Source organism: Trichosurus vulpecula, chromosome 8 (genome assembly GCF_011100635.1).
Source record: "Trichosurus vulpecula isolate mTriVul1 chromosome 8, mTriVul1.pri, whole genome shotgun sequence".
Taxonomy (NCBI): Eukaryota; Metazoa; Chordata; class Mammalia; order Diprotodontia; family Phalangeridae; genus Trichosurus; species Trichosurus vulpecula.
Window position 1 is genome coordinate 168,196,673 of NC_050580.1, and position 25,021 is coordinate 168,221,693.

The 25,021-nt window shown below is 37.6% G+C and overlaps 1 protein-coding gene across 3 annotated transcripts in view; it reads left to right on the top strand.

Moving 5' to 3' along the window:
* DMXL2 (Dmx like 2) overlaps positions 1–25,021 on the top strand; it is a 125,837-nt gene that overhangs the window by 95,859 nt on the left and 4,957 nt on the right. The window contains exons 29-41 of one of the 3 annotated variants that reach the window (XM_036735670.1): positions 1,263–1,393; positions 3,580–3,665; positions 6,453–6,654; positions 8,262–8,379; positions 9,354–9,416; positions 10,262–10,348; positions 10,437–10,558; positions 14,767–14,905; positions 19,096–19,156; positions 19,490–19,617; positions 20,237–20,314; positions 23,653–23,744; positions 24,388–24,440. In XM_036735670.1, the coding sequence (XP_036591565.1) occupies positions 1,263–1,393; positions 3,580–3,665; positions 6,453–6,654; positions 8,262–8,379; positions 9,354–9,416; positions 10,262–10,348; positions 10,437–10,558; positions 14,767–14,905; positions 19,096–19,156; positions 19,490–19,617; positions 20,237–20,314; positions 23,653–23,744; positions 24,388–24,440 (1,360 nt within the window). Of the gene's footprint in view, positions 1–1,262; positions 1,394–3,579; positions 3,666–6,452; positions 6,655–8,261; positions 8,384–9,353; positions 9,417–10,261; positions 10,349–10,436; positions 10,559–14,766; positions 14,906–19,095; positions 19,157–19,489; positions 19,618–20,236; positions 20,315–23,652; positions 23,745–24,387; positions 24,441–25,021 lie in introns of those variants that run through there. The other 2 variants (XM_036735671.1, XM_036735672.1) reach the window with 2 other exon arrangements.

The window sequence follows — 25,021 nt, forward strand, 5'->3', positions numbered from 1 at the left end:
GCTTGGGCTGGTGTCTCCTGAATGTGCCAGGCATGTTCTGGCCTCTGTGCCATACTCACATTGTTGGTCCCTCCATGTAGAGGGGTCTTCTCCTTTCTAACCACTTCTCTGAATTCTGCCTTTCCTTTAAAATTCAGTTAAGGTGTCGCCTTCTCTATCAAACTGCACATAAACTCTTCCTCTATTTTACTTACTCTCTGCTTTGCTCATCTGATACTGAGCATCTGCTGATTTATGTTATGGTTGTTTATATCTGTCTTCCTCAACTAGATTGTAAACTCTGAAGACATGAACCCGGTCTTCTGCTTGTTTGTTTCTCCTGTTGTCTGGCATTGTGCATATTTAACGTTTAATAAATGTTTGTTAAATCAAATATATTGGGAGTTGGAAGACCTGACTTGTAGGCCTGACTTCCATGCTAACCAGTTTTGTGACCTTGAGCCTTCTTCTTTATCTGCCAAATAAAGGCATGGGCCTGGGTGCTATTTAAAAGTCCCACTTAGTTTTTTAAACCTTTGGATCAGAATATTTAAGTGACTCTTGAAGCTTTTTTTTTTTAAATTCCAGTGCTTCAAAAAGACAACTTTTTAATCCAAATCTTTAGGCTTAATCTCTCTCTGTATTCTAATTTGTATTTTGGGTTCACTTTGATAATTTCAGGGCATTGATTGTCTACCCCATTTAACTGCTACTGAAATACTTTATTTGAGGGAGTTTGTGTCATCTCCTCCTGGAGACTTTGTCTTTTAAAGTCTTATGAAATAATAAACCAGGGATTCTGGGCAGCAAGGTGTCCCAGTGGGGTGAGCTCTGGTCCTGAAGTCAGGAGTTCAAATGTGTGGCTCCAGACACTTACTAGCTGTGTGAATGTGGGCAAATCACTTAACCCTGAATGCCTCCTTACCACCCCCCCACCGGCCCCTCAAAAAAGAAAAGAATAATAAACCAGGGATTAAAAATACTCTTAGGGATTTGTTGGGAAATTTTTCTGCCCTAAGTGTCTGCTCCATTCTTGTTCCTATTGCATTCCAATCTCTAAGTTTCTAATTATTTGCCATATTTACTACACTCAGAATGACATTTTGGTCAGTGAGGGTTCATATGTTTTCCGTCCATGAGAGTCTTATTAGTATCAAGAACCCAAATTGCAGTAAACCCCATTTTGAATTTTCAGTCTGAGACTGATATTATTTAAATGTCACATCTAAATTAGAAAGTGGGCTCATTTTGTATTTTAAAAATAATTTTACCTTTCATTGCAGCCATTTCTACCTTTATCTGATAGTGGCCTTATATATGATTCAGATGAAAGCATTCATAGTGATGAAGAGGAGGATGATGCTTTTTTTTCTGACACACAAATCCAGGAACATAGAGATCCAAACTCCTACAGGTGAGTGAACAATGCAGTCTGTAGATATTGATCGTAATCCGTTTTGCTCAGCAGCTGAGGGAAATACAGAGTTTAGATCAGACATACTCCTTGCAGTTATAGAACTTACAGTCTGGTGTGGGAATATTTTTTATATATATATATACATACATATATATACATACATATATATATATATATATGTATGTATATACGTGTGTGTGTATATGTATGTGTATACACACACACACGCATATATATATATATATATACACACATAGGTAACTGTAACACAAAATAACATGATAAGTGAATTAAAGAAGAGCAAACAAAGTATATTGTGAGTCCTGGAGCCAGTAAGTCTTTGCCATTAGAAAGAATTAAGGAAGGATTCATAATGAATGTGATATGTGAATTGAGCAGGTATTCTACAGGTGAGTGTGGGAGGGTAGAAGGAAGGCTAGATTCCAGGCATAGAGAAGCAGTGTGATTGTTAGGCTGACAGCCCAAAGAGATCAAAGGGATCCATACATACAAAATTATATTAGTTCTTTATGTAGTGGCAAAGAACTGAAAACTAAGGTGGTTCCCATCAGTTGGGAAACGTATGAACCAAGAGGGCATATGAAGGTGACTGATACAGATACAGTTCTAATGGGCGAATTGTGTGTGTGTGTGTGTGTGTGTGTGTGTGTTTGTATGTGAGTGTGTGAGTAGATAGAATAAATAAGCTATTTATAAGGTATTTATAAATTATAAATAAAACATTACCTACTTCTAAGAATCTTTCATTCTAATGGGGGAATCGTGTATGCATGTGTGTGTGTGCATGCACATGCGTGCATGTATATGCAAATAGAATAAATAAGCTATTTATAAATGATAAATACCTTATTTATAAATAAGCCTTCAGGCAGGGAGGGCAGTGGCAGTCAAGAATCAAGACATGCTTCATGTAGAAGGTGGTACTTGAACTCCATCTTGAAGGAAGGCAGAGGAATTCTCGGAGGTACAGGTGATGAGGGAGTTCATGCTAGGCATGAGAGATGGCCAGTGCAAGGGCAGAGAGATGGGATGGGGTCCTTGTGGGAGGAACAGAGAAGAGGCCAGTCTGGCTGGATAGTAAAGTATGAGAAGGGGAGTAACAGGCAAATGATTCTGAAAAGGTAGGTTGGAACAAGGGCCTAAGGAGCTTTAAAAGCTAGACAGAGACACTTTGTATTTTGCCTAGAGGTAATAGAGTGCTCCTGGAGTTTATTGAGTGTGGAGGGGGGGAGGAGGAGGGAGAGGACTTGGGAGGGATAGTCATACTTGCATTCAAAGAAAATCACTGTGTCAACTTCGTAGCTGACATAGGAAGATAGACTGAAGTTGGGAAAAGCTTGAGGTAGGGAGACTAGTTAGGAAGCTGTTGCAGTGATCTAGGTGAGAGGTGATGAAGATATGATATCATTAGAGTGATAAGTCAGTCGTATGTGATACATGTAGAGGCGAAAATGGCAAGATTTGGCAATTATCGGGAGAATGAGGACCCAAGAGTGATACCTGAGAGACTAGAAAAATGGATAGAAACCAGATTGCTAGAAATTGAAGAGAAAGCAGATGATGAAGATACACTGCCTTGGGTATTAGGCAACTTTTTCAGAAACTTTGGTAATGAAAAGGGGAGAGAGAGATGGATAGTGGAGCAAAGTGTTGGAGGAGGTAGGAGGAGCTAAGATTAATTTTCCTCCGGAGTAGAAGGAAGGAGAGCGAGTGTTGCCGGTCAGAAGTTAATTTGATTAATTCATACCAAGTTGTGAATGACTGATAGGTATAAGCCGCTAGAAAGTAGAAGGGGTAAAAGAAAGAGTTAGAATTATTTAATCACATTTTCTATGAACATATCACATTTTCCTCCCTTTCCTTATGCTTTCAGAGACTCCATGAATCCCATTAAAAAAAAACACACACATCTCTGGAGGGAGAGTTGGGCTGAAACAGCGTACACAAAATATTTGAATATCTGAAATATTTGAAACAATTTTTGAACAGTATTTGAAACTGGAATTTGGCCTGGGAACATGGAGAAAGTTTGAATTTGATTGTAACGGTCTGTCTAGGAATTTTGTTATGTAATTTCCTTAAAGGGGAAAGAGAGCAGGGGAAGTCCGCAGCAAGAACTAACTTTTATTTTTGAGTTAATGGAGATCATTTTCTTTATACAGCTGGGCCCTTATACATTTGGCAATGGTTAAACTCGCACTTCACAATGTCCGAAATTTCTTTCCTGTTGCTGGTCTGGAATTCTCAGGTGAGCTTTGTGTTTGTGTTTGAGGAATTTACTTTAATTATTTCTCAGGAATTACTGGCCTTTCCAGAGTTCTTAAAATTTTTTTTGATTTAAAGGGAAAAGTTTTGAATTTAAGATTGAATGAACCACTGCTTATTTTAAACTTTAGTTATCTATTTTTCTTTCTTAGCAAAAGTAATTTTTCATTGGACCCATGCAAAGGCACTCTGCGGGAAGTTGGATAGTTTCCTTGTTTATTCTGGAAGCCTAAGTGTGGTTTCATAATTTCATGGGAAGTATTGTGAACCTGCATATTACTAGACAAACATCTTCCAGTACGTAGACAGCTCTTGCTTTATGTAAATTTGCATTACACAAATTCAACTTTACATAAAGAATTCTGAAAGGAATCTGCTTTCCACAAAAAACACCTATGTTAACTTAAAAATTTTTTTTTAATTAATGGAATATTCCTTATTTTACCTACCACTCTAAAATTCCCTCTCTTATTCAGCCCACCCTCCTCATCTTAATCTAAACCCTATTTTAAAAGTCCCTCCCCCACCCTGTCCTCCAGTTTCCTCACCTCTCTAGAAGTTCAGAAGACTTTTAGATCTTTTCACATATATACTTTGTTTCCTCTTCAAACCAGATGAGAGTAAGGTTCTAATATCACCAGCTCTCCAGCCCTACCTGCTTCCTCTGTATTAGTTCTTCCTTTCACACCCCATTTTTATGAGATAATTGCTCCTTTTTACCTTTTCCTACCCAATTTTATTTTCTTAGAATCACCTCATCATATACAACTCAGTCGCAACCTTTCTTTCATACTGCCTTATTAATGATAAGTTTTAAGAATACTATTACTAATAATTAATAGTTACTAGTATTAATAATATTCATGTATCGTAAGTAAACTCTTTGACATTGATCAGTGTCTTATGATTATTAGTCTTTGATGATTTCCTCATATTCTGGATCTTTTATATCAAATTTTTCATTGAGTTCTGGTCTTTTCGTTACAAATACATGAAAGTCTTTGAATTCATCAAATATCCTCTTTTTTTCATTTAGCGTTATACTCAGCTTTACTGGATATGTCATTCTTCATGAAATCCCAGCTCTTTTGTGCTCTTTGAAATATAATGTTCCAAGATCTAGTCTTTTAATGTGGAAGCTGCTAGGTCTTGTGAAATCCCAGTTGTTCATACAGTATTGTGCGCTCTCTCTCTCTCTCTCTCTCTCTCTCTCTCTTTCTCTCTCTTTCTCTCTCCCTCCTTCCCCTCCCTTCTCTTTTCTCTCTTCTACTCTTTCTTTCTCTCACTCTCTCTCTGTTCTTCTGCCTCTTGATTAAGAGCTCTGTGCCTCCCCCCCAAAAAAAACCCTTTTAAAGAAACCCCAGCAAGTGAAAGTAGAACAGATCCATGGAGAGACTGCCACTGCCACCACCAGACTGGGGCTTGGTTTGAGACCTCTGATATCAAGAGAGATCTTTGCCCTGTTCCACCCATGTCTGGGCCCTGTTTGCTTGTCTTCCATCCGTTAGCACTCAGGAACCATGTATCTGTCCCTGGCTCCTACATGTTGCATCTTCCCACTTCAGAGTAAAATGAATGCCTTTTGTACTTTTTATATTGTGTTTTACTGTTCTCAGTTAATAAGTATAGAAATGCGTTATATTTGTACCTATAATTTTGAAAGCTTTTCTTTTAAAGTACATATAAGTCACATGTACAAGCCAGGGGAGAGCAACACTGACACTAATAATCCAGTATTCTTGGATCTTGGGCGTGGTCCTAGGCAGTGGGGAACTATATCCTAGGAAATTAGGTCCATAGCCTAAAATCGGCATATGTTTGTCAAGGAAAACTGGGTAAGCGACTGGGAATGCTTTCTAGCCAATAAGAATAATTGATGCAGATAGACACGTATAGATAGGAATTAACTGTTGGTCAAAATTTGTATATCAGTACACATTCTAATTACTGAAGGCAATGAAAATAACTTCTTTTATGAAACAACTTGTGATATATTTGGCTTCAATTGGTGCTTCTAATTTTTTTTTATATGGTTAACTCCTCTGTATAGAATACCAAACTAGGAGCCACAGAGACCTGGGTTCTGTATCTGGCTCTCTCAGAATTCACTGAGTTGACACTAGGTTAGTCTGAGGTAAATTGTTGTAGGAAGATCTCTCTAGCTAAAGATGTTAAGGGGGAAATGAGAAGACATAAAAAAGTACTTCCAACTCTTGGGAAAGTGGCACTAAAGTTTTTTATTATGGTAGAAAATGTAGGTTATTTACTGAAAAAGAACATTATTCATGGTTGTTTTAAAGAAGAAAATTAGTTAATAATATCAACAGACAGTGTAGCATTGTGGATAGAAGCCAAAAAGAACTTAGGTTCAAGTTTCTCTTAACATATAGTGATCGTGTGACCGTGGGCAAGTTCCTTAACTTCTCGGTGCTCTAGTCAGTTCTCAAAGACTGTATGTTGGAGAGAAGGCCCCAACCTGCCTCAGTAGAGGGGGCTTCCTCACCTAGGAGTTCCTTGACCGATGAAATCCCAGGTCCATTCCTGATCCTATTCCACAAAATAGTATTAATAGCATTGTAATGACTTTGGTTTCTTGAGTAGTCAACTTGATGGAGATTGAAGTTTTTTATTTTTTTCCTTGTTTTTGTTTCATATTCACTTTAGCAAATTAGCTATAAGAATTATGGTTTTATAAATATATTTGGTGATAGACATTGTTATAATTTTCATTGATGCTAAAATAATATTGATTTTTGTCATTTTTTTTTAGATCTTCCTGTAACTTCTCCATTGGGCATTGCCGTGATAAAAAATTTAGAAAACTGGGAACAGATATTACAGGAGAAAATGGACCAGTTTGAGGGGCCACCTCCCAACTACATCAATACCTGTCCTAGTGACACTTCAGTAGGAGCAGGACCAGCTACCCTTCGTAATAAAGCAATGTTAGACCCTGAAAATACTCCATTCAAGTAAGAAAGCTTGTAGAGAATTATTTTGGAGGGATATTCTCCTCATGTATATAGACTTGTCACAAACCTATTGTTAGGAAGGCTTAGTGTAGGCATTCAGAATCGTCTTTTCAGTAGCAAATATATTTTGTGCTGTTCAGTCTACACTCCATCATTGTGTGGACCCCAATATATAATATAGTCCAGACAGTTGGCAGTAGTTTAGAGTGCAGCTGATAGCTTTGAAAAGAACAAAACTAATTAGCTTGTTTAGAGATTACTTTCATTTGAAATATAGTCTAGCCAACAAAGCAAAGATAAATTATAAGTAAACAGAAAAACATGACATCTTTTGATCTACAACTTAAGCATTGTAGCATATTTTAATTAATACTTGAATTACAGTAACAGGTATTCTGTTGAAAGGACATGTTTTCCAAGATAATTTTTCTTTAAGTGGGGGGACCCTAAAAAACTTTCCTGAATCAAGTGCTGTATCTTCGAAATCCACCCGTATTTAGGGTGTTTCAGAGTGCCGGAGGCAAGCAACTGATATTTTTCAGATTTCAGTTCTCTGATCAAACCTGTAGGATATTCCCTTCTGGTTTCCAGCTTACACTACTTCTTGTTTACTGATATTCCCTACCCCCTAAGAGAAGACAACATAGTTCCCTTTTCCCCAAGCCCTTTTCTGGAATAATATGGACTTTTATGTATTTAAAGGGGATTTGCCAGGAGACATTTGAGATGAAAAGGTCAGCAGCTCATAGTTTACAAATGTTCTTATAGTTTTAATCCTGGTTCCCCCTCCTGCTCTGAATTTATTTGCCTTTTCTCCTTAGTTTTCTCATCTAAAATTCTCAGTTTGAGCTTCAATATTAACTCAGTTCTAGTACCACGATTAGGGATTTGGCTGGCCAGAATTTACAGTCTTTTGAAATCTACTTCCCCAGCTCTCAATATGGCATCTGGGACTCTGACCCTAGGCAACAACTTCCCTTACGTAATCGCTTAGTTTGGTCTTTTTGGGTCACTTCATCTGATCATTGAATAATGCTTCATGAAAAGCTATCCCTGCATCCCCTTCTCTTTAAGAGTAGCAACTCTTTCCTGTCTGTACCCTAAAGCCACCTTTAGTGCCTCACCTCCTCCCTACCCCTCTCTCTGCCTTGAGTGTCAGGCCTTAATGCTTCCCTCACTCTCTCTTAGAAGTCTGCATTTCCTGATCTCATAAAAATCTGCTTTTCACCTTGCCTGCTGATTTTGGCTGCATTTTTGAAGCGGACTACAAATGACATCAGCTCTTAATGGACTATTTACTCCTCACTTTACACTGTATGATGTGACTGGCCATCCTAACTACCCCAGGGTCAAAGAGACTGTTTAGGGATCCATTCATTTCCTCACCTCAAAGTCATGAGTTACTGGTCCTCATCTGGGGCTGGATCTTCCAAATTGCAGGTTGTTAATATTAGTACAAATAAAAGACTATGAATGTACCAACTTATAATAATTGAGCAGGACCATTCTACATTGTTCCCCAGAAATCTCTGAATATAGCAAGTTACTGCTAGATGGACACTGTGTTCTTTCAACTAAAATAACTATACTTGTTTTTTTTTTCCTAGATCCAGAGATTCCTCTGCATTTCCAGCTAAACGACTCTGGCACTTCCTTGTTAAACAAGAAATCCTTCAAGAGACATTTATTAGATATATATTTACTAAGAAAAGAAAACAGAGTGAGGTAATTGGATAAAAGAAATACTTTTTGTTTTTGGAGGGGGGCAGACAGGGCAATTGGGGTTAAGTAACTTGCCCAAGGTCACACAGCTAGTAAGTGTCTGAGGCCAGATTTGAACTTAGGTCCTCCTGACTCCAGGGACAGTGCTCTATTCACTGTGCCACCTAGCTGCCCCCAAGAAATACTTTTATATTGTGTTTTGTAGCCATTTTTTTCTTCTACTTTTCTTATTTACTACATTTTAAATTTTCATTGTAGTTAAATTTTTAAAAAAATCTTTAAGCACTTTGTTTAGCTAATTACTGAAACACACAATCCTTCATAGACATCTGAGACTCCCAGCAACTGTGTCAAAACTAAAGTCTATATGATTTTATTTTCACATTAGGCTTATAATAGTTCAAAGATGGAACTATTACAGCGAAGTCAAAGAATATTTTTCCTTTAACTTGGCTACACAGAAATTTCACCATTGAATTCCATTTACAAGAAAAGGTTTTAGGACTGTTTAAAATACAAATCTATTTCAAATTATAGAAATGTTAAGCACTTAAGTTCATGAAGGAAGACATAGAAGTTCACAATAGGTGTAAAATTTATCTATTTGCATTGTACTAATTCTGCCCCGACCTCACCCCAAAAGTTTCCTTTTAAAAATTATAGTCCCAATCATAAATATAAGTTACACACAAAAAAACAGAAAATAGGAGTACAGGGACTTTTAAAAGAAACTGTTTTTGAACTTGTTTGTGCTGTGTTCCTAGATATCTATTTTGCTACCTTCACTACATTTTGTGTTAATTGACATCACATTTCAAATTGTTTTCCTTTTTATTTTTGTGCTTCTAAAAGAAGAATTTATAATTATCTTTTTCTTTTAGTGGTGGGGTGATCATTTCCATTGTAATACTTTCATTTCTTTTAAAAATTTATTTCATGCATGTGTTTTGTGTTTGTGACTGTGTGATGTTGTGTAGTCTGTAGAAGATCTTGAAGAACAGGTCAAACAAAACTTCGTAGTGGAAGATTGCCTAAACAAGGTAGTATGTGTCCGAAACTCCTATATTAAGATCCTTTATAAAATTTCCAAGGAACTACCTCTTTATTCTGTAATACTAACAGAGACTCACGAAACTTTGGCAAACTAATCAGAAGCACAGTGGCTCCTTCCATCTCAACTCAGTCACGTACTTTATTTTTTACTACTTCTGTCTTTTTTCCTTTCTAATTGTTATTCATGTCTAGTGAATCAGTTACATTCAAGTGCCTAGATTCTATGTCTTCTCTCCTCCTTTCTCTCTTTGTTCACATCACCTTTGATTTTTCAGTCTGCTCCTAAAAGTTTTATCTTTTTCCCCCTCCTTGACCCCCTTTCCCCTCCCATTGTCTTTTTTTCTATCTGTAACACCTTTCCTTTATTTCCTTTCCTATTAACTTTTTTCAGCCCTGCTTCTTTTATCCTTTTCCTCTTCTCCCTCTTTACCTCTCATCACTTTCCAAGGTTGCTCTTTGCCATAGCTTCTTCCTTTATTGCTCATTCCCCTTTTTTACTTTGGGCTCCTTGAGGTTCACACCGTCATCCTTAAGTGGCCGTACACACTTTTGGAACAGACTGGAGAGGTCTATTATTATAATAGACTACCAGCAACAAAAGATATGTTTGATGTCTTTTGTGACAGTCACCTGGTCATCAGTATCCTGTAATCACAAAGAGAAGCCTTTGCCATTTGGGTGCTTTTAAGGCACTGAGGAAATTGAACAAATTTGTCGAGGTTAATCTTGAGGCCGCTTACCTTTTCTTGCATGTATTTATTTTTCACTTTGTTAGTTTGTGCATATTTTTTCACACACCTGCAGTTAAAGCTTTGTGGCACATGTTTTGTAGGTTGAAGCTGATCTTGGCTACCCAGGAGGGAAAGCAAAAATCATCCACAAAGAATCCGACATGATTATGGCATTTGCAGTTAATAAGGTAAAAAAAATGTACTTAATTTAAACTTTAAACATTAAAATAAATATGCCATTCAAGTTCTTTACTCATAATTATCTCTCCCCCACAGGCAAATAATAATGAAATTGTCCTGGCATCAACTCATGATGTACAAGAACTTGATGTTACTTCTTTGTTGGCCTGTCAGTCATATATATGGATTGGAGAAGAATATGACAGAGAATCAAAAAGGTTTGTTTTTCTTGTGCTGTTTATTTAAAGTCAGAAAACACACTAAATAATCATAAAAGAAATTTGTGTCATCTTGAAAAGTATGTCTGTGTTTCTGTGTTCATACAGTAGAAGTGTTGATTGGTTTGATTATTTTAGTGGGTAGCCCTTTGGTTGGTGAATCAACTACATTCTTTTACCTTCACCAAAGTAATTATTTGCCTCATAGGCCAGACTATGTTCTCATTTTCCTATTGGCCATCTTAGACCTTAATCCTTAAGTAAGTAGATTATCATCTCCAATCATAGAAGAGTCGGTGTCTTATTTCCTAGCACCCTGCCTTTTTAGTAAAACAGCTGATTTTATTCAACTATCTGCTCACTGTAGAACTCATTTTTCCAATCTCCGCTGACAGGTTGGGTCCCCAGAGAGTGGCTGACTACTTCTGAAGACTCTAGGGGTAAACCTGAGGAACTGAGGTGTTTATAGTATTATCGTTCATGAGCCCCCATCTGATTTGATCCCCACTGATTATCAAGCAGACAGACAATGAGATTTTGGAAAGGGGTATTTGCTAATGTGGTGTAGTAAAAGCAGTTGTCATAAAACTGTCTCCCCAGAATTCTGGGCTATACTTGCTCCCAAGTGCATACAAAGGGCAAGGGAAAGTGAGCTCAGACAGCACATGTGTAGGAAAGAGGTATCCAGCAGTCTCCAGGTTATTGGAAGTCTTCTCCCTATGTGGAATTCCCATGAAGTTCCCTTTGGCTCTGTGTAGCTCTCTGCTAGGCTCTGATGATTTGGTGCCCTTGGAGGCCTAGGAGCTGTTTTTCCTCAGGGTGTCCAGTGAGTTATCCATCTTGATTGAGACATTTTCATCAACTACTGATGTTTTGAGGATGCTACTACCAGTTCCAATAGGAAATCCAAATTTTTTGATCTTTAAAAGTTCGCAAGGTCATTTACCAATCAAGGTTTAGGGAGAAGAGAGGCCTTAACTTCCACCCACCAAAGCAGTTTCTTCTTATGGGCTTGGCTGGAACTGTTCCATCACAAGGCTGACTTGCTACTATAATGTTGGGTTCTGAACTGGGTTGCTGTTTTGTCCAAGGCCCCACAGGACATGATTGATTCTCTTCTATCAATCACAGCATGTTTCCTGTGTGACATTTGTTTTCATTCAGTTCTACCTAGTTTGCACCTTTGATTGATTTGATAGAGATTTATGGCCCTTATTCACATCAGGTTTATGTCTCTGATTCTGTAAATCAGTCAAAGAGATGTTCATACCCTAATAAAGATATCTAGGTGTAGAGATCTTGTTAGTTGGTTTTGAATGTGGGACACTACCTATATACACAGTTTATTTAATCAATTATTTGAATTTGCCTTTTGAGGGAATCTGTAAAGCTAGAGAATAGGTGAATGGAAACAAAGGAATTTAGTTCAACAAACTTTTTTACATCCTTACTACCATATGAGATGGAGAAATTTTGTTTGAGGGTGAATACAAATCTGTCCTAGTAGTCCATCCACATTTTCTATGCCATGAGAGTTTCCTCATCTCTTCTCTAGGACCTTGCTTGGTTTTTCATAGTTGGCTACTTTCGTCTTATTTGAAGATATCAGCAGAGTATTCCTAATTTTGTTGGCCAAAGCTACTAGATTGATTGAATTTATTTTTGTATCGTGGTAATTTATATGCATTTTCGGACATATCCCCTACTTGATTTGAAATGCCTCAAGGGCAGAAAGTGTCTTTGTTTATGCAAAGTGCCATAGTGTTTCTTTATACTTTACCAGTAGTAAGGCACTAAATATTTTTTAAATGAGTGATCATCGATGAAACATTGAGTTTCTATGCTATTTGGCTGAGTAAAACAGCAAAATATCCTAAGCAACACAGATGGCTTTTGTGGGTATGACTTTAATCCATAAAACAGTATTGAAGTTTTAGTATTAAAAAAAAGAAACTCTCTAGCCCTGTTTTTAACTCCATAATATTAATAAAATAATCTGTATAGAAATTACTTGAATTATATTAGCTTCTTTATAGTTGGATAACTCCCTTGGGAAGTTTATGCATTTCCAGAAGTATTTTTGCCTCTCGGCCTCAGTTTCTCCATCTGTGAAATGAAAGAGTGGATTTCATGATTTCTAAGATCTTTGAGAGTGCCAGAGTTCTGTGATTCTGTTTTCCTTATTTCTCTGTAACCTTCAGTTTCTGTTCCTGATCTAGATTTTTTTACCTCATCTTGTGAGATCATCAGGCAGAATTCAGGTTCACTTAGTCTTACTGCTCAGTAAGTTAGAAAAAATATGTATGACTGGTCACCCTTAATATAGATTCTTCTTTCATTATATTTGTTATCTGTTTGGTTATATGTGTTATGTATAAGCACAAATGTGTAAACTATATACATTCTATATTTTTTACATATGTAATATTATGTATTCTTTTCATAGTGCAGATGCCTCTTCTGTCAAAGAACTATTTTACCGAATTTCAAATTTATGGACTTAATACTGTGACCCATTTTACATTAACCTCATGCCTTTAATTAAATTAAAGACCATGAATATGGAGTATGTCACATAGTTGATAGCATCTACTGATGCAAATGTGATATTTGTAGCTTGGCTCTATCAGTTGCTAGTAAAAAATCAGAGAATTGAGGGGGAGGGAGTGATACCTAAAGGATCGCAAGAAAGTTCTGAGAGTTTCAAGTATGGAGTCAAGAGAATTTCTAAGCACGGGGGAAAAAGCAAGGGAGAGGTTCTAGATCTATAATCTTATAATCTCTGACGTATGAAAAGGAGGTCTCAGTGTTAAGAAAATGGTTTTAAATTCTATAGATGATACAGTAACACCCAGCGTGCCACAGACACGACAATGAGCTGAACTCATGTTTTAAAATTTTTTCAACCCAGTCTTTGGAGATTTTTCCCCATGAAAAATTTCCCCTTATCTACTACTTTATAATGGAGAAACTATATTTACAGAAATTTACTCAGCAGCTTTATTAGAGCACATTAGTAAAGCATTCTTTATTTACATGTTCCATAAAGCATGAATCATTGGAGCATTCATGAGGAGACTTATTATGTTGATTTAAACTTGCTTTTATCTTTACAGTTTTTCTAGCTGATTCATGCCTATAAAAATACCACCCATGTTTTAATTGTTCATACTGTTGTTGTGTTTGTCCTTCGTTTTCGAAGAGGACCATGACATCAGGGAAATGACGACGTGACTTGCAGTTGACTTTGATTTGCGTGAGGGAGGGCTGTGCAAGGTCACCGGCCTCACTTTCTTCTCCAGAACCATCTGGATCCAGTGGCCCGATATTCATCAGGATGACTGGAGATGGCCCAGGATGCAATGGGAGACCGAGGCCCTTGTAGGCTCAGGCCTTTTCCTTTACTCACTTAGAGTGAGATAATGCCCATTCAGTGGATAGGCTTCTTTAAGAAATGAGTCAATGCATGGCCCCTTTAATTAGAAAAAAAAAATAATCAAGCTGGGAGGGGAAGACTCTCAGAGTTGCTGTTCCAAAGAGAAACAGTTACCATTGACATTCACTCTAAACCAGGAGGGCCCAAAATAACAGCCATTAAGTGGAGCTTGGGCAGGGACCTATTGTGGTCCAAACTTTGAGCTTCAGAGTGAACTGGGTTTAAGGTTTTAAGAAAGGAAGGAAGGAATCAATCTAGGAATCTAGCCAGTAGACCCCAAGTTAAGTGGGCAGCTTGTGGCCATCAAAATTTACCTTCCTTTGGAGAGGAGAAGGAGGAGAAAGAGAAGGAGAGGGAGAGGACAAACTTGGGTTAATTGTTCATATAAGCAGATGGGGAAACCCTAAGTATACTGAGTGTGTGTATGTATGTGTGTGTGTGTGCGTGTGTGTGCGTGTGTGTGCGTGTATGTATATATACACACATATATATATAAAACTCCTAGCTACATAAACATGGCCCATCGGTGTCTCCCAAGTGTCCAAACAATTAGTGGAGGATCTGTAAATCTCATATTTTTTCCAGTAGGATTCATTCTTTTCCCAATGGGTGGTACCATATTTGGTCCGAGTAGCATTATAATTGGGAAATGGAACTCCAGAGTAATGATCTCTCTCTCTCTCTCTCTCAACCCCTCTCTCCCCCCCTCCCCCTTTCCCCCTCTTGCTTTGCCTCTCCCCCATCCTTCCCTCCCCCACCCTCTCCCACACAGTTCTGATGACATTGATTATCGTGGTTCTACTACAACTCTTTCTCAGGCCCCCACGACATCCTTTACAGTGAGTCAGGTGCATCCATCTTCCTCTTTGCCATGGTTAGGCAGTGGACAAACAAGCACTGGAGCTGGTGTGGTATGTATGCTGTTTACTTCAGGTGCTGTTTCTGAACGTAGTCTTCCTTTAAAATAATCTGCAGTTGGTTTAGTGGGTGAAAATTGTGTTTGCTAGTAGCAATGTCAGTTTAAGAAACTGATGTTTACTAATAGTGCTCAAGAAAATTTATCAGTAGTGTTACTAATTAGGAATGTTAGGAATGTAAAATGTGATTGCTTCATGGGGCAGTTGGACAGGGGGAATTTTCCCCCATTCTCCCGTTTTGTTCTGAAGAATCAGTAGGTTGTTACTGTAGTAGAGTATTAAAGGAGGGACAGCTTGATTAGTAGGAGAATTTCAGACTGCCATAGCTGGTGATCAGATGTGGGGAGAGCACATAGCTGTCCAGGAAAGAGACACATGATAGAGGATTGAGAAGTGGTAGATTTGATCGAGTGTAGAGTCTCTAGGAAGACCCACAGTGCTCCAGTTAAGAATGCTCAAAAATAAAGAAGGGACAGATGACACCCATGGAACTTTATCTGCGTTTGTCTGGGAGATTATGTGGGTAATTCAGCATTTTAAAACAAGAACCTTTCTTGAATTTATTGTCTCTATTTTTGCCATCAGGACCAGCTTGTTGGCTGCACTCACTGCTGTCCACTGAGGATTTCCTGTGGGCTTTTTTTTTGCTTTGCAAATGTTAGAATGAACCCCCTGCAGTTCAACATTGGGTTAGTCAAAGCAGAAACCCAACAACAATCTGGTGGCTAGTTTTAAAGCAATGGTTTTTGTTTCGTTTTGTTTTATAACATTTTATGAGACTTAAGATTAAACTTGTAAAAATGAACTCCTTATTTTTCACTTGAGATGTGATAATAGTTTCTATATGAAATGTCCACTTGAAATTCAAGCAACCTTTTTTAATGTGATGTAGTTAAAAAAGGAAGTCTCATATAATGGAAAGTGTCCATCCTGGGGATTAAAAAGAAAAAACACCAACCCCGAAATCTAGCTTCATGTCCTGGTTATGCTATTAACTAGCTATGCAGTCTTATGTGAATCACTTAATCTTTCTTTGGCTTCTTAGCCGTCAGGTGGAGCTAATCTTCCCTATTCTATGTACATCACCAGTTTGTAATGAGAATCAAATGAATACTAGTATGTGTGAAAGTGCTGAGAAAACTATTAAATTCTATATGGAATAAATTAATAGTTATTTAAGCCATGGGCTTCCTTTTGACAAATAAACTTGATACAAATCAATTTTAATGTTTTGACATCACAAATTTAAATGAAACAATATTGTTTTATTAAAATTTTTAATTTATGCTACATCATTGTTATGATATAGGAATGTTTATACTTGCTGCAAATAGTTTAACACTAACATAGCTTGGCCCAGCTTTGAAATGTGGCCCTTTTAGATAATGCCTTAAGTTGTGGACAATAATTTGTCCTGAAATAGGGTAGGATGGGAAGGTTAGAATAAAAGGAGGAATTGTATAATAAAGGGAAATGGAGTAGGGATAAAGTAACTCCTTTGCCCTTTGGCCTGCTAGGTTCTTTTGGGAGAGGGGTGTCATTCCCTAGTTTGTTTTATCATCATGTGTCTCTCCTGGCCGCGGGATTGCCTTCCTCAGCCTTCATGCTGACCATTCAGGACCTTCCCTTAGAAGGCTGCTTTCTTCTAGATGGGTTATAGCGCCACTTTGTTTATAACCTTTCCTAACCCTCAGCGGAAACTTAACTGTCCTTTATCACAGCTTCTCATTTGCTCTCTGCCACTCTGTGAGGAATAATCAGTCAGAAACCACGTGTTAAATAGCAACTGTGTGCCAGGCCCGGTGAATATTAAAACAAAAGTGAATCAACACCCACTTTCGAGGTGCTTAGGAATTATAATTGTCCGTTATAATATAATTTACAAGTTCAGCCCTTGAAAGATTGTTAATGTTTTCCTAAGCACTCTGCCTTCTGTTGGAATGGATTGCCTCAGGCGCCTTAATTACTTCCTTGAGTTCAAACAACCAAATTTTAGTCATAGGCGTGTCGAATTAACAGACAGATTAGCATCATTTTTACTCCCTTTAAAAAATAAAACTACTAAAATAATTAAATACAGCCATTAGTATATTATTATATATACTACTATATTTATAGTATATAGTATATGCCATTTTGCATATATACTATATAGTATAATGGTATATAGTGTATACTATGTATACACTATAGAATATATAATATACACACTATACTATAGTATATGTTACATGCTATTATATATATTAATATGTATTATACCCAATATATTAAACACAACCAAATAGTATATTTAAAGGATGGTACAAAGAGTTTATTTCTTATAATCACTCTGTTTATCCTAGTCTGCTTTTTGCTAAGTCCTTGGTTTTGCCTTTGTGGTCTGCTGAGTATCCTGGAAGGCCCTTCTTATTCCTCCTCACCACTTGTTATAGGTGCCTCATTCTATCAGCGGTGTGTGCCCCATAATTATCTTTTGCAGTTATAAGTATTCAGCTGCTTTACTTTTATATCATTTTAAAGAGTCCCTTGCTTCCAAGGCTTGTTAGGAGGCAATCTGCCTGTGTCCTTCGTGTTAATGGTAGGAATTTGTAGTCAGCTGTTTATAGGGGTCTGTAGAGTCAGTGTCCTACTTGTGATACTCCCCAAATCATACCATGTAGGCGATTATTTATACTTTTGGCTCAGCCAGCCCCATCAGAGTCATGTCAAATGATTCTTCCTCCCCTCTCGCCTACCATCCCTCCCTTTTTTTTCACATTTCTCCTACCATGATTCTCTGATCCTTTCTTTTTACTTAGCTGGGCTGTTTACTTCCTTATGGCTGACAGCTTTTTCAGGGACCATACAATGTAAGCTTGCCACCCTGATATTTAATTAACTTAATGGTGTTAAGTCAATTCAAAGAGACCTCACATCAGTTGCAAAGTTGTCATTTAGGGCTCCTCAAGAGCCATTTATTACACATAGCCTTTAATGACCTTTAGTGATTCAAAAATCTCATGTGAAAACATTATCTTTACATGCATGAACTTAGCTGAGGAATATTTGTGTAGTTAAACCTGCTCACTAAGTCTGTCATTAATTTCTTTTGTTTCTAACCAGAAAGTCATTAATGAAACTAAAAGTATTATATATAAAACATATTAAAGAATATTGTTGTATGTTGTTTATCCTTAGCAAAACTTACTGTAAGGAGTTACAATTACAAAATTGACTCTAAGGAGACTGTACTTGAGCAGTCTGTCGTGCAGGAAAATAATAACTCACAATACGAAGACCTCATGCGAGTGAAGATTTGTACCATTTGCGGCCTTTCTTTATTTAAAAAAACAAAACAAAACCCTGAAACTCCACATAGTTGACAGGATACTAGTTGTGAAGTTACATAATCTCATTTTGAGAGGTAGTGTGATCAGTAGTGATTTGACTTGTTGGAAAAGTTTCTAAACCTGTTGTTTGGTATATTTATCCTGGAAGAAAAAAGACCAGTCCTGTTAAGGAAAAAGACTTTTCAGGGACCCTGATCATTGTCTTCAGATATTTGAAGGACTCGTTGTGGAAAAGAGGGCTCCTTCTTGTAGATTCCAACAGAACTTCCACCTAGTAATTGGGAGGCATATTTTCATTCATTACAAAGGAACAATTCTTAAACCTTTTTCCTAAAATGAATAGTTTGTCTTGTAAGCTAGTAAGATCCCTGTCACCAGAAGTATTCAAGTACAAGCAAAATGTTGTAGAGGAGGTGCCTGTGTTGAGTAGAAAGTTGAACTAGATGGCCTCTGAGGTCCCATCTAAGTCTTGAAATTCTGTGATTCAGGTAACCTTTTCTTCCTCCTTGTTTAGTGCGGGTAGCAGTTGGGGTTAAAGGGAAAGATGTTTTTAAAGCCAACAGGGTAGGCAGGAGCTGTGGGTCTGATGTAGATTTGCCCTGGTAAGCTCAGAGCACCAGAGCACTGCTTCTTCAGGCCAAGCCTGCCTGAGGCTTGGGAATGGGTTTTGAGCCATGTGAAAAAAATGGTTTTAAATTGGGTGGTTTAAAGGGGAGTGGGTGTGATTTCTATACTGCATGTAAATTGTGGGGAAGCACATATGCCAAGATTAAAATTTGTCCAGAAGCTTGTTCTCATCTTTTCATGAGAATCACGAGTCAAATTTATTTCTTTAATATGTTCCCTTTGAAGCTTATGAAAAGAAATCTTCATAACGTCAAGAGAATGACTTCACATCCTGTCCATCAGTACTGTAAGTCTCTTATTTATCATATAGTCAATACAGGTAAAAATATCTTCTTCACCTTGACAGAGACAGAATGGAAGATCTTTGGTTTACTCCCAAGTCCTAGATCCAAGGCAGAAGGTGTGGGTTCATGGGGCCTTACTTTGCCACTTACTAGCTGTGGTTCCTTGGGGGAGTCTTATAATGACATTTGTGAGCTCTCGTTGCCGTATCTATAAAGTGAGGATGGGCCTGTGTATCTGGTGGAACTGTAAAATGTAAAGCACCATATGAATATGAGCTGTTATATTGGAAATACCTTTTGTTTCATCACTACTGATTTCCTTCTCTGTGTCTCAGATCTGACAGGAGCTCAGGATGGCAGTGTACGAATGTTTGAATGGTCTCGACCACAGCAGTTGGTGTGCTTCCGCCAAGCAGGCAACGCAAGAGTTACTAGAATGTATTTCAATTCACAAGGGAACAAGGTCAGTTCTTGGTGATAAGTGTCTAAATCTTCCTAAGAATTGCACCCATATGGCACTAAGTAAGGATGTAAATTTGAAAAGGAATAGCATGGCCTTCGAGATGGCAATTCACAAGCATTGATTAAGGGCCTTCCTTTTGGATACAGTGTCAAAAATGAAGTAATTACTGCCTTCAGGGAGCTCACCTTCTGTATGTGCTATTTAAGTAGAGCTGTATGTAAATCCATGATGTCTGACATGGATTTTTAATTAGGTAACTAATTAAGAGGAATTAAAATCCTTTTTATTTAAAAAACATCTTTGCTTCTGGGCAATGTGGTGGATGATGTTACTGTATCTACTGTGGGGTGGGGTCAGACTTTTGAAAGAGATCTCAGTCTAAAGTTCCATTTGATCTGGAACAGAGTGACAACTTCAAGTAGGTAAGGAAAAGCAGTTAGGAATGATAGAGACTTATTATACTTAGATATTTGGGAGGATAGATGATAGCAAAATGGAATTATGAAGGAAAATGTTATTAAAGTTGAATATGTATGTCTTGCTTTCCCCATAAATATTTCAGTCAGTAGAATAAAAGATTGGATAACATAGATCTTTTAATGTTTTATCATTCTTGCAGTGTGGTGTTGCAGATGGAGAGGGTTTTCTAAGTATTTGGCAAGTAAATCAAACTGCATCCAATCCCAAACCTTATCTGGTAAGTGACATGAAACATACCCATGACATATTCACAGGACATTTTGTTTGTTAAGGTCCTTAGAATGAGAGAATAATCTGAACCAGGAGACGTGGAGCTAGCTGCAGATGCTACTTTGAAATGTTGTCCTAGATATAGTCCCTGATTGCGTCTGTTGATCTCTCTTCAAAGCTTGACAAGTGACTATCGCGATTAAATTAGGTCAGTGACTTCATTCTGTGCCATTCTGTCAGGTCCTTGCTTCTGCAGTCTCACATATTCCTTAAACTCTTTGAGCCTTACTAAGATCATCTTAGGACTCTACCTCACAGAGTTATTGGGAAGAGAGCACCTGTTAACCTTAAAATGCTAGATCTTTGCTTAAATTTGCCTTTTAAAGCTGCAGCACACTTTAAAAGGAAAGCTGTTATCATAATCTTCAGATAATGGACAGGTAATCACTGAAGTCCCCTGTAGTTCTAACATTCTATGATTCCATGTTCTGCTTTGGTAAACTTTTATTCAGGCTTTATCTACATTAGAAAGTTTTGATTTCCTGCTTCTGATCGTGTTGTTGTTGAGGGATTTATTTGGGTTTTCCACGTTAAGGGTGCATATAGATAGGTATCATAGAATCTCAGAGCTTGAAAGGAATCTCTGAAGTCATATAGTTTGATCAATATCTGAGCAGGAGTCCCCTTTACAACAGTCTGACTAGTGGTTATCTAGCCCCTAGTTAAATATTTCCAATGATTTCTTACTTCTCCCTTACTGCCAGACTTGCTGGCCTGTGCCCGTTGTCCTGTCCACATTATCTCATCATTCCATTTCCTTCTTTAACCTTCTGCAATCTATCTGGCTTTTGTACCTCTTGTTTTATGGAAATGGTTTTGTCGAGGCTCATTAGAGACCTCTTCAAATCCAAGAACCTCTTAGTCTTCTGTCTTCTGGATTTCTAATGCATTTGACAGTATTCTCCCTGGCTCCTTAAAATTCGAGTCCTTTCCTTTTGGCTAACTTATACTGATCTTGGCTCCTTTCTCTCTGTTAGTTGACTGGTTCCTCTCTGACTTTTAACTATGACAGATTTCGGTAACATGTATTAATTTAACCTTTTATTAATCCATATTTAATATATGGTAATTTACAAATTTTTTGATAAATCATCAAAAATGGAAAGCTTGTCGTTATCAACTGTTATGTAAACTTTCCCCCTCAGTGTGTCCTCAATATCCCTAGAAAATTGAAGGACCATTTATTTGGAATGGAAATTAAATTTTTAGGGCTCCAAAGAGTCAAATTAGAAACTCTGAAGTAGAGGTTTACAGGAGGCAGATTTCAGGTCAAACTAAAGAACATCCTTGCCTCTTTTACCCACCCAGCTACCATATTCTCTCCATTTTCCGCCTCACTGTTGAACTTTTAAAAATTGTCTAAATCAAATGCTTCTGCTTCCGCACTACTCATTCCTCAGCTTCTACTCTGGTTTTTTCACCACCACCCTATTGAAACTATTCTCTCAGAGGTCAGTAATGACACATTAATCTCTAAATGTAACATCCCATTTGCAATCCTCATCCTTTTCAACTTTCTGCAGCTTTGGATACTGTCGGTCACCCCCTTTGACTAGATATTCTCTGTCCTTGATTTTAGAGACACCACCTTTTCCTGGTTCTTCTTCTGCCTCCTTAAATGCCTCTTTGCTGTCTTTTTGTCTTTAGTAACCCATTATGTTTAATGTAGATATTCCCCAAAGGTTTGTTTTTGGCCCTCTTGTCATTGGTTACTCCTGTGGCTTTAGATATCACCTTTTGCAGGTGATAAACTTCGAATTTCTTTCTCTGGTCTTCTGACTTGATTGTTCTTTTCTGTGGTATCACCATCTACCCTTTTTTGTCCCATTTTTGAAACCCTGGAATTTGATCCTTTCCCTCTTTCACATTTCATACCCAGTTACATGCTTGTTGATTCAATCTCTGTAACATGTCTCAGCATGTTCTTTCCCCCTCCATTCTATTCTCATTACGCGTTACAGCCTCTCATTGCCACTATCATGGAAATAGAGCCATAGTCTCCTAATAGGTCTATCCACCTTCACTGTCTCCTTTCTAGTCCATCTTCATTCTGCTTTGAGATTAATCTCTTTTTTAGCACAGATCTAGTCATGTCACTTTTCCATTAAAAAATCTTTAACCCCTGTTAACTTTAAATTAAATTTTAAACTCCCTCCCTGTCTTTCTCTTTCCCCTCTCCCTCCCCCTTCCCTTCCCTCCTATCTCTGTGTGTCTCTCAGCCAAATTCAGTGCTGTTTACTTCATGAAATTTTCACTGATGCCGTTTCCTTCCCCATTGAACTTCACATCACATTCCTTTTTTTTTTTTTAAAAACTCTTTGAATGCCTTATTTCCATTTCCCTTTATGTCTTATCTCCTTCCTGGGTGGCTAGACTTCATGAAGTTTTAGACTGTGCCTTATGCCTGTGCCTAGCACACACGGTTCTGTAAAGACAAATGCTTGTTGGATAAGTGAATTCCATTAGTTAAAATTATCAAAAAAGGGAACGGGCTGCCTTGTAAGGTACTGAATTCCCTGTCAGGATAAGTATTTGAAGGTGTTTAATCATATGTCAAGGATATTACAGATAACTGAGTCTCTAAGATGGTCTCTAAATGACTTGTAAAATCCCTTATGAATGCTAAGAGTGAAGGATTCTTTAAGGCCTCTAAGCTCCCCCAGGCATAAGCAATCATAAAAATGGCTCAATAGGACATGTCCATCCATCCTTGAGGACTAGACAGGGAAGTTATCAGGTGCATAGAATAGGTCTTGATTAGTCAGCAGGAATGAAGGAACCTGTGACAGCTTGAGAGAAAATACATTTTTGGAGAAATTAATTCAGAAGCACCTGGATTTCCCCCCAGAATCTTAGCAAAATAATAATAAATGGCCAAACCAGTCTAACCATAGGATTAACTAATAATGCTTTGCATCCTATTAAAGCATTTATAACTTAAGGCAAGCATGTTTTCATTTAAGCGTGCAAAAAGAGAGAAAGAATGTACTGGTCAATGTTTGTGTGGTGTGTGACACTGGACTAGAGTAACCCCCCAGCGTGCCCTAGGTTTTTAAATGCTTACAGATCCCCTTTAGTCGCCATATTGTTGCACATTTCTCAAATACTGTGATCTATCTTTATGCCACTTTCTCCTTTCTGTAATAATGAATTTAAAAAAGATGTTGTAGCCACTGTGATTGATGTGTTACTAGTAGAACTGTATACATATTCTGTTTTAAAGAATTTTGATATCAAGTGATATTTTAGATATATATTTAAGACAGATCACGTTGTTTCCTTCAGAGTTGGCAGTGCCACAGTAAAACCACAAGTGACTTTGCATTTATTACCTCTTCAAGTCTAGTTGCCACATCTGGGCAGTCCAATGACAGCAGGTATGTTGGACAACCATTCCACATCCTCCTTCCTCTCCTCCCCCCTCCCATTCCATAAACACAATAGGAAGTAAGTAGGGTTTAATAAAAAGCAGTTCTTATTGGAAAGTAGACATAGTGACAGCTATCTTCATATCTTAGTGGCAGTATGGGGTAGGCTCTTGGAGGGTTGGCCTTGTGGTTAGGAAGACCTGGGCTCAAGTCTTGTCTCTGACACATACAGGGTGTATGGAAGTGGGCAAGTTATATACCTTTCAGTACCATGGACAACTTTCTGAAACTAAAGGTTACAGATGAGTTTATAGTCTGCTTCGGTGAAGGGCTTTCCCTCCACTAGAGTAATTATCAGCAACAAAAAAGACTTGTCTTACAGTGACAATATAACCGCCTCTTGGGAAATGTCTCATCACAAAGATTTTTCCCTGTAAGAAAAAAATGACCTATCATCAACAAACACTTCGTTTGCTACTGTTAATACTACAGTTACCATGATACTTAAAGTGGGTGACCTACATTCCATGTATAGATGTCAATACAATTCAGTAATTCAGATGTTTCATTGGAAACTTCTACAAATAAGAGGATATTTTTTAAGACAGTATTTGCCCATGGTGGTGCTTATGTTTTTGTTTGTTTTTACAAGAAATGTATGCCTCTGGGATACACTGATATCACCTGCAAACAGTCTCATTCATGGTAAGTGAATTAAGACTTGAGCTTTAATGATATACTGAAAAGTACTTTCTTCATTTGAATTTTGATTAGGGAATCAAGTTGGGAAGTATGTTCATAGGTATGTTTACATTGCATGACCGAAAAACTGAAACTAGTAGGGACTTTTTAAAATTCCTGCCTTGTTGTGGTACATAGGTATTGCCATAGAAAATCAAACTGCCTAAAATGAGGTATTTTAGTTTTGTGCTCATCAATAAATACGGAAAAGTAGACCTTTAATAGAGTAAGAATTAGTATGGAGTAGTGGACTTGGAGTCTGGAGACCTGATTTAAAATCCTGTGTCAAAGCTAGAGATGTGAGTGTGAGCAAGTGACCAGTCCTCAGTTTCTTTTCTTTTTTTTTTTTTTTAAAAAAAAGATAATTGTACTTACACTGTGCCATAGCATTGTTATGAGAAAAATAAAAAAAAAACCTCAGTGCCAGATAAATTGAATTGTTTGTCACTATTAGGTATATTTTAGTTGATGGAATGGAGATTATATGTAGAGTGGTGTGAGCCCACATTTCACTCAGTGGCTTCAAAATATAATACATTTAGTTT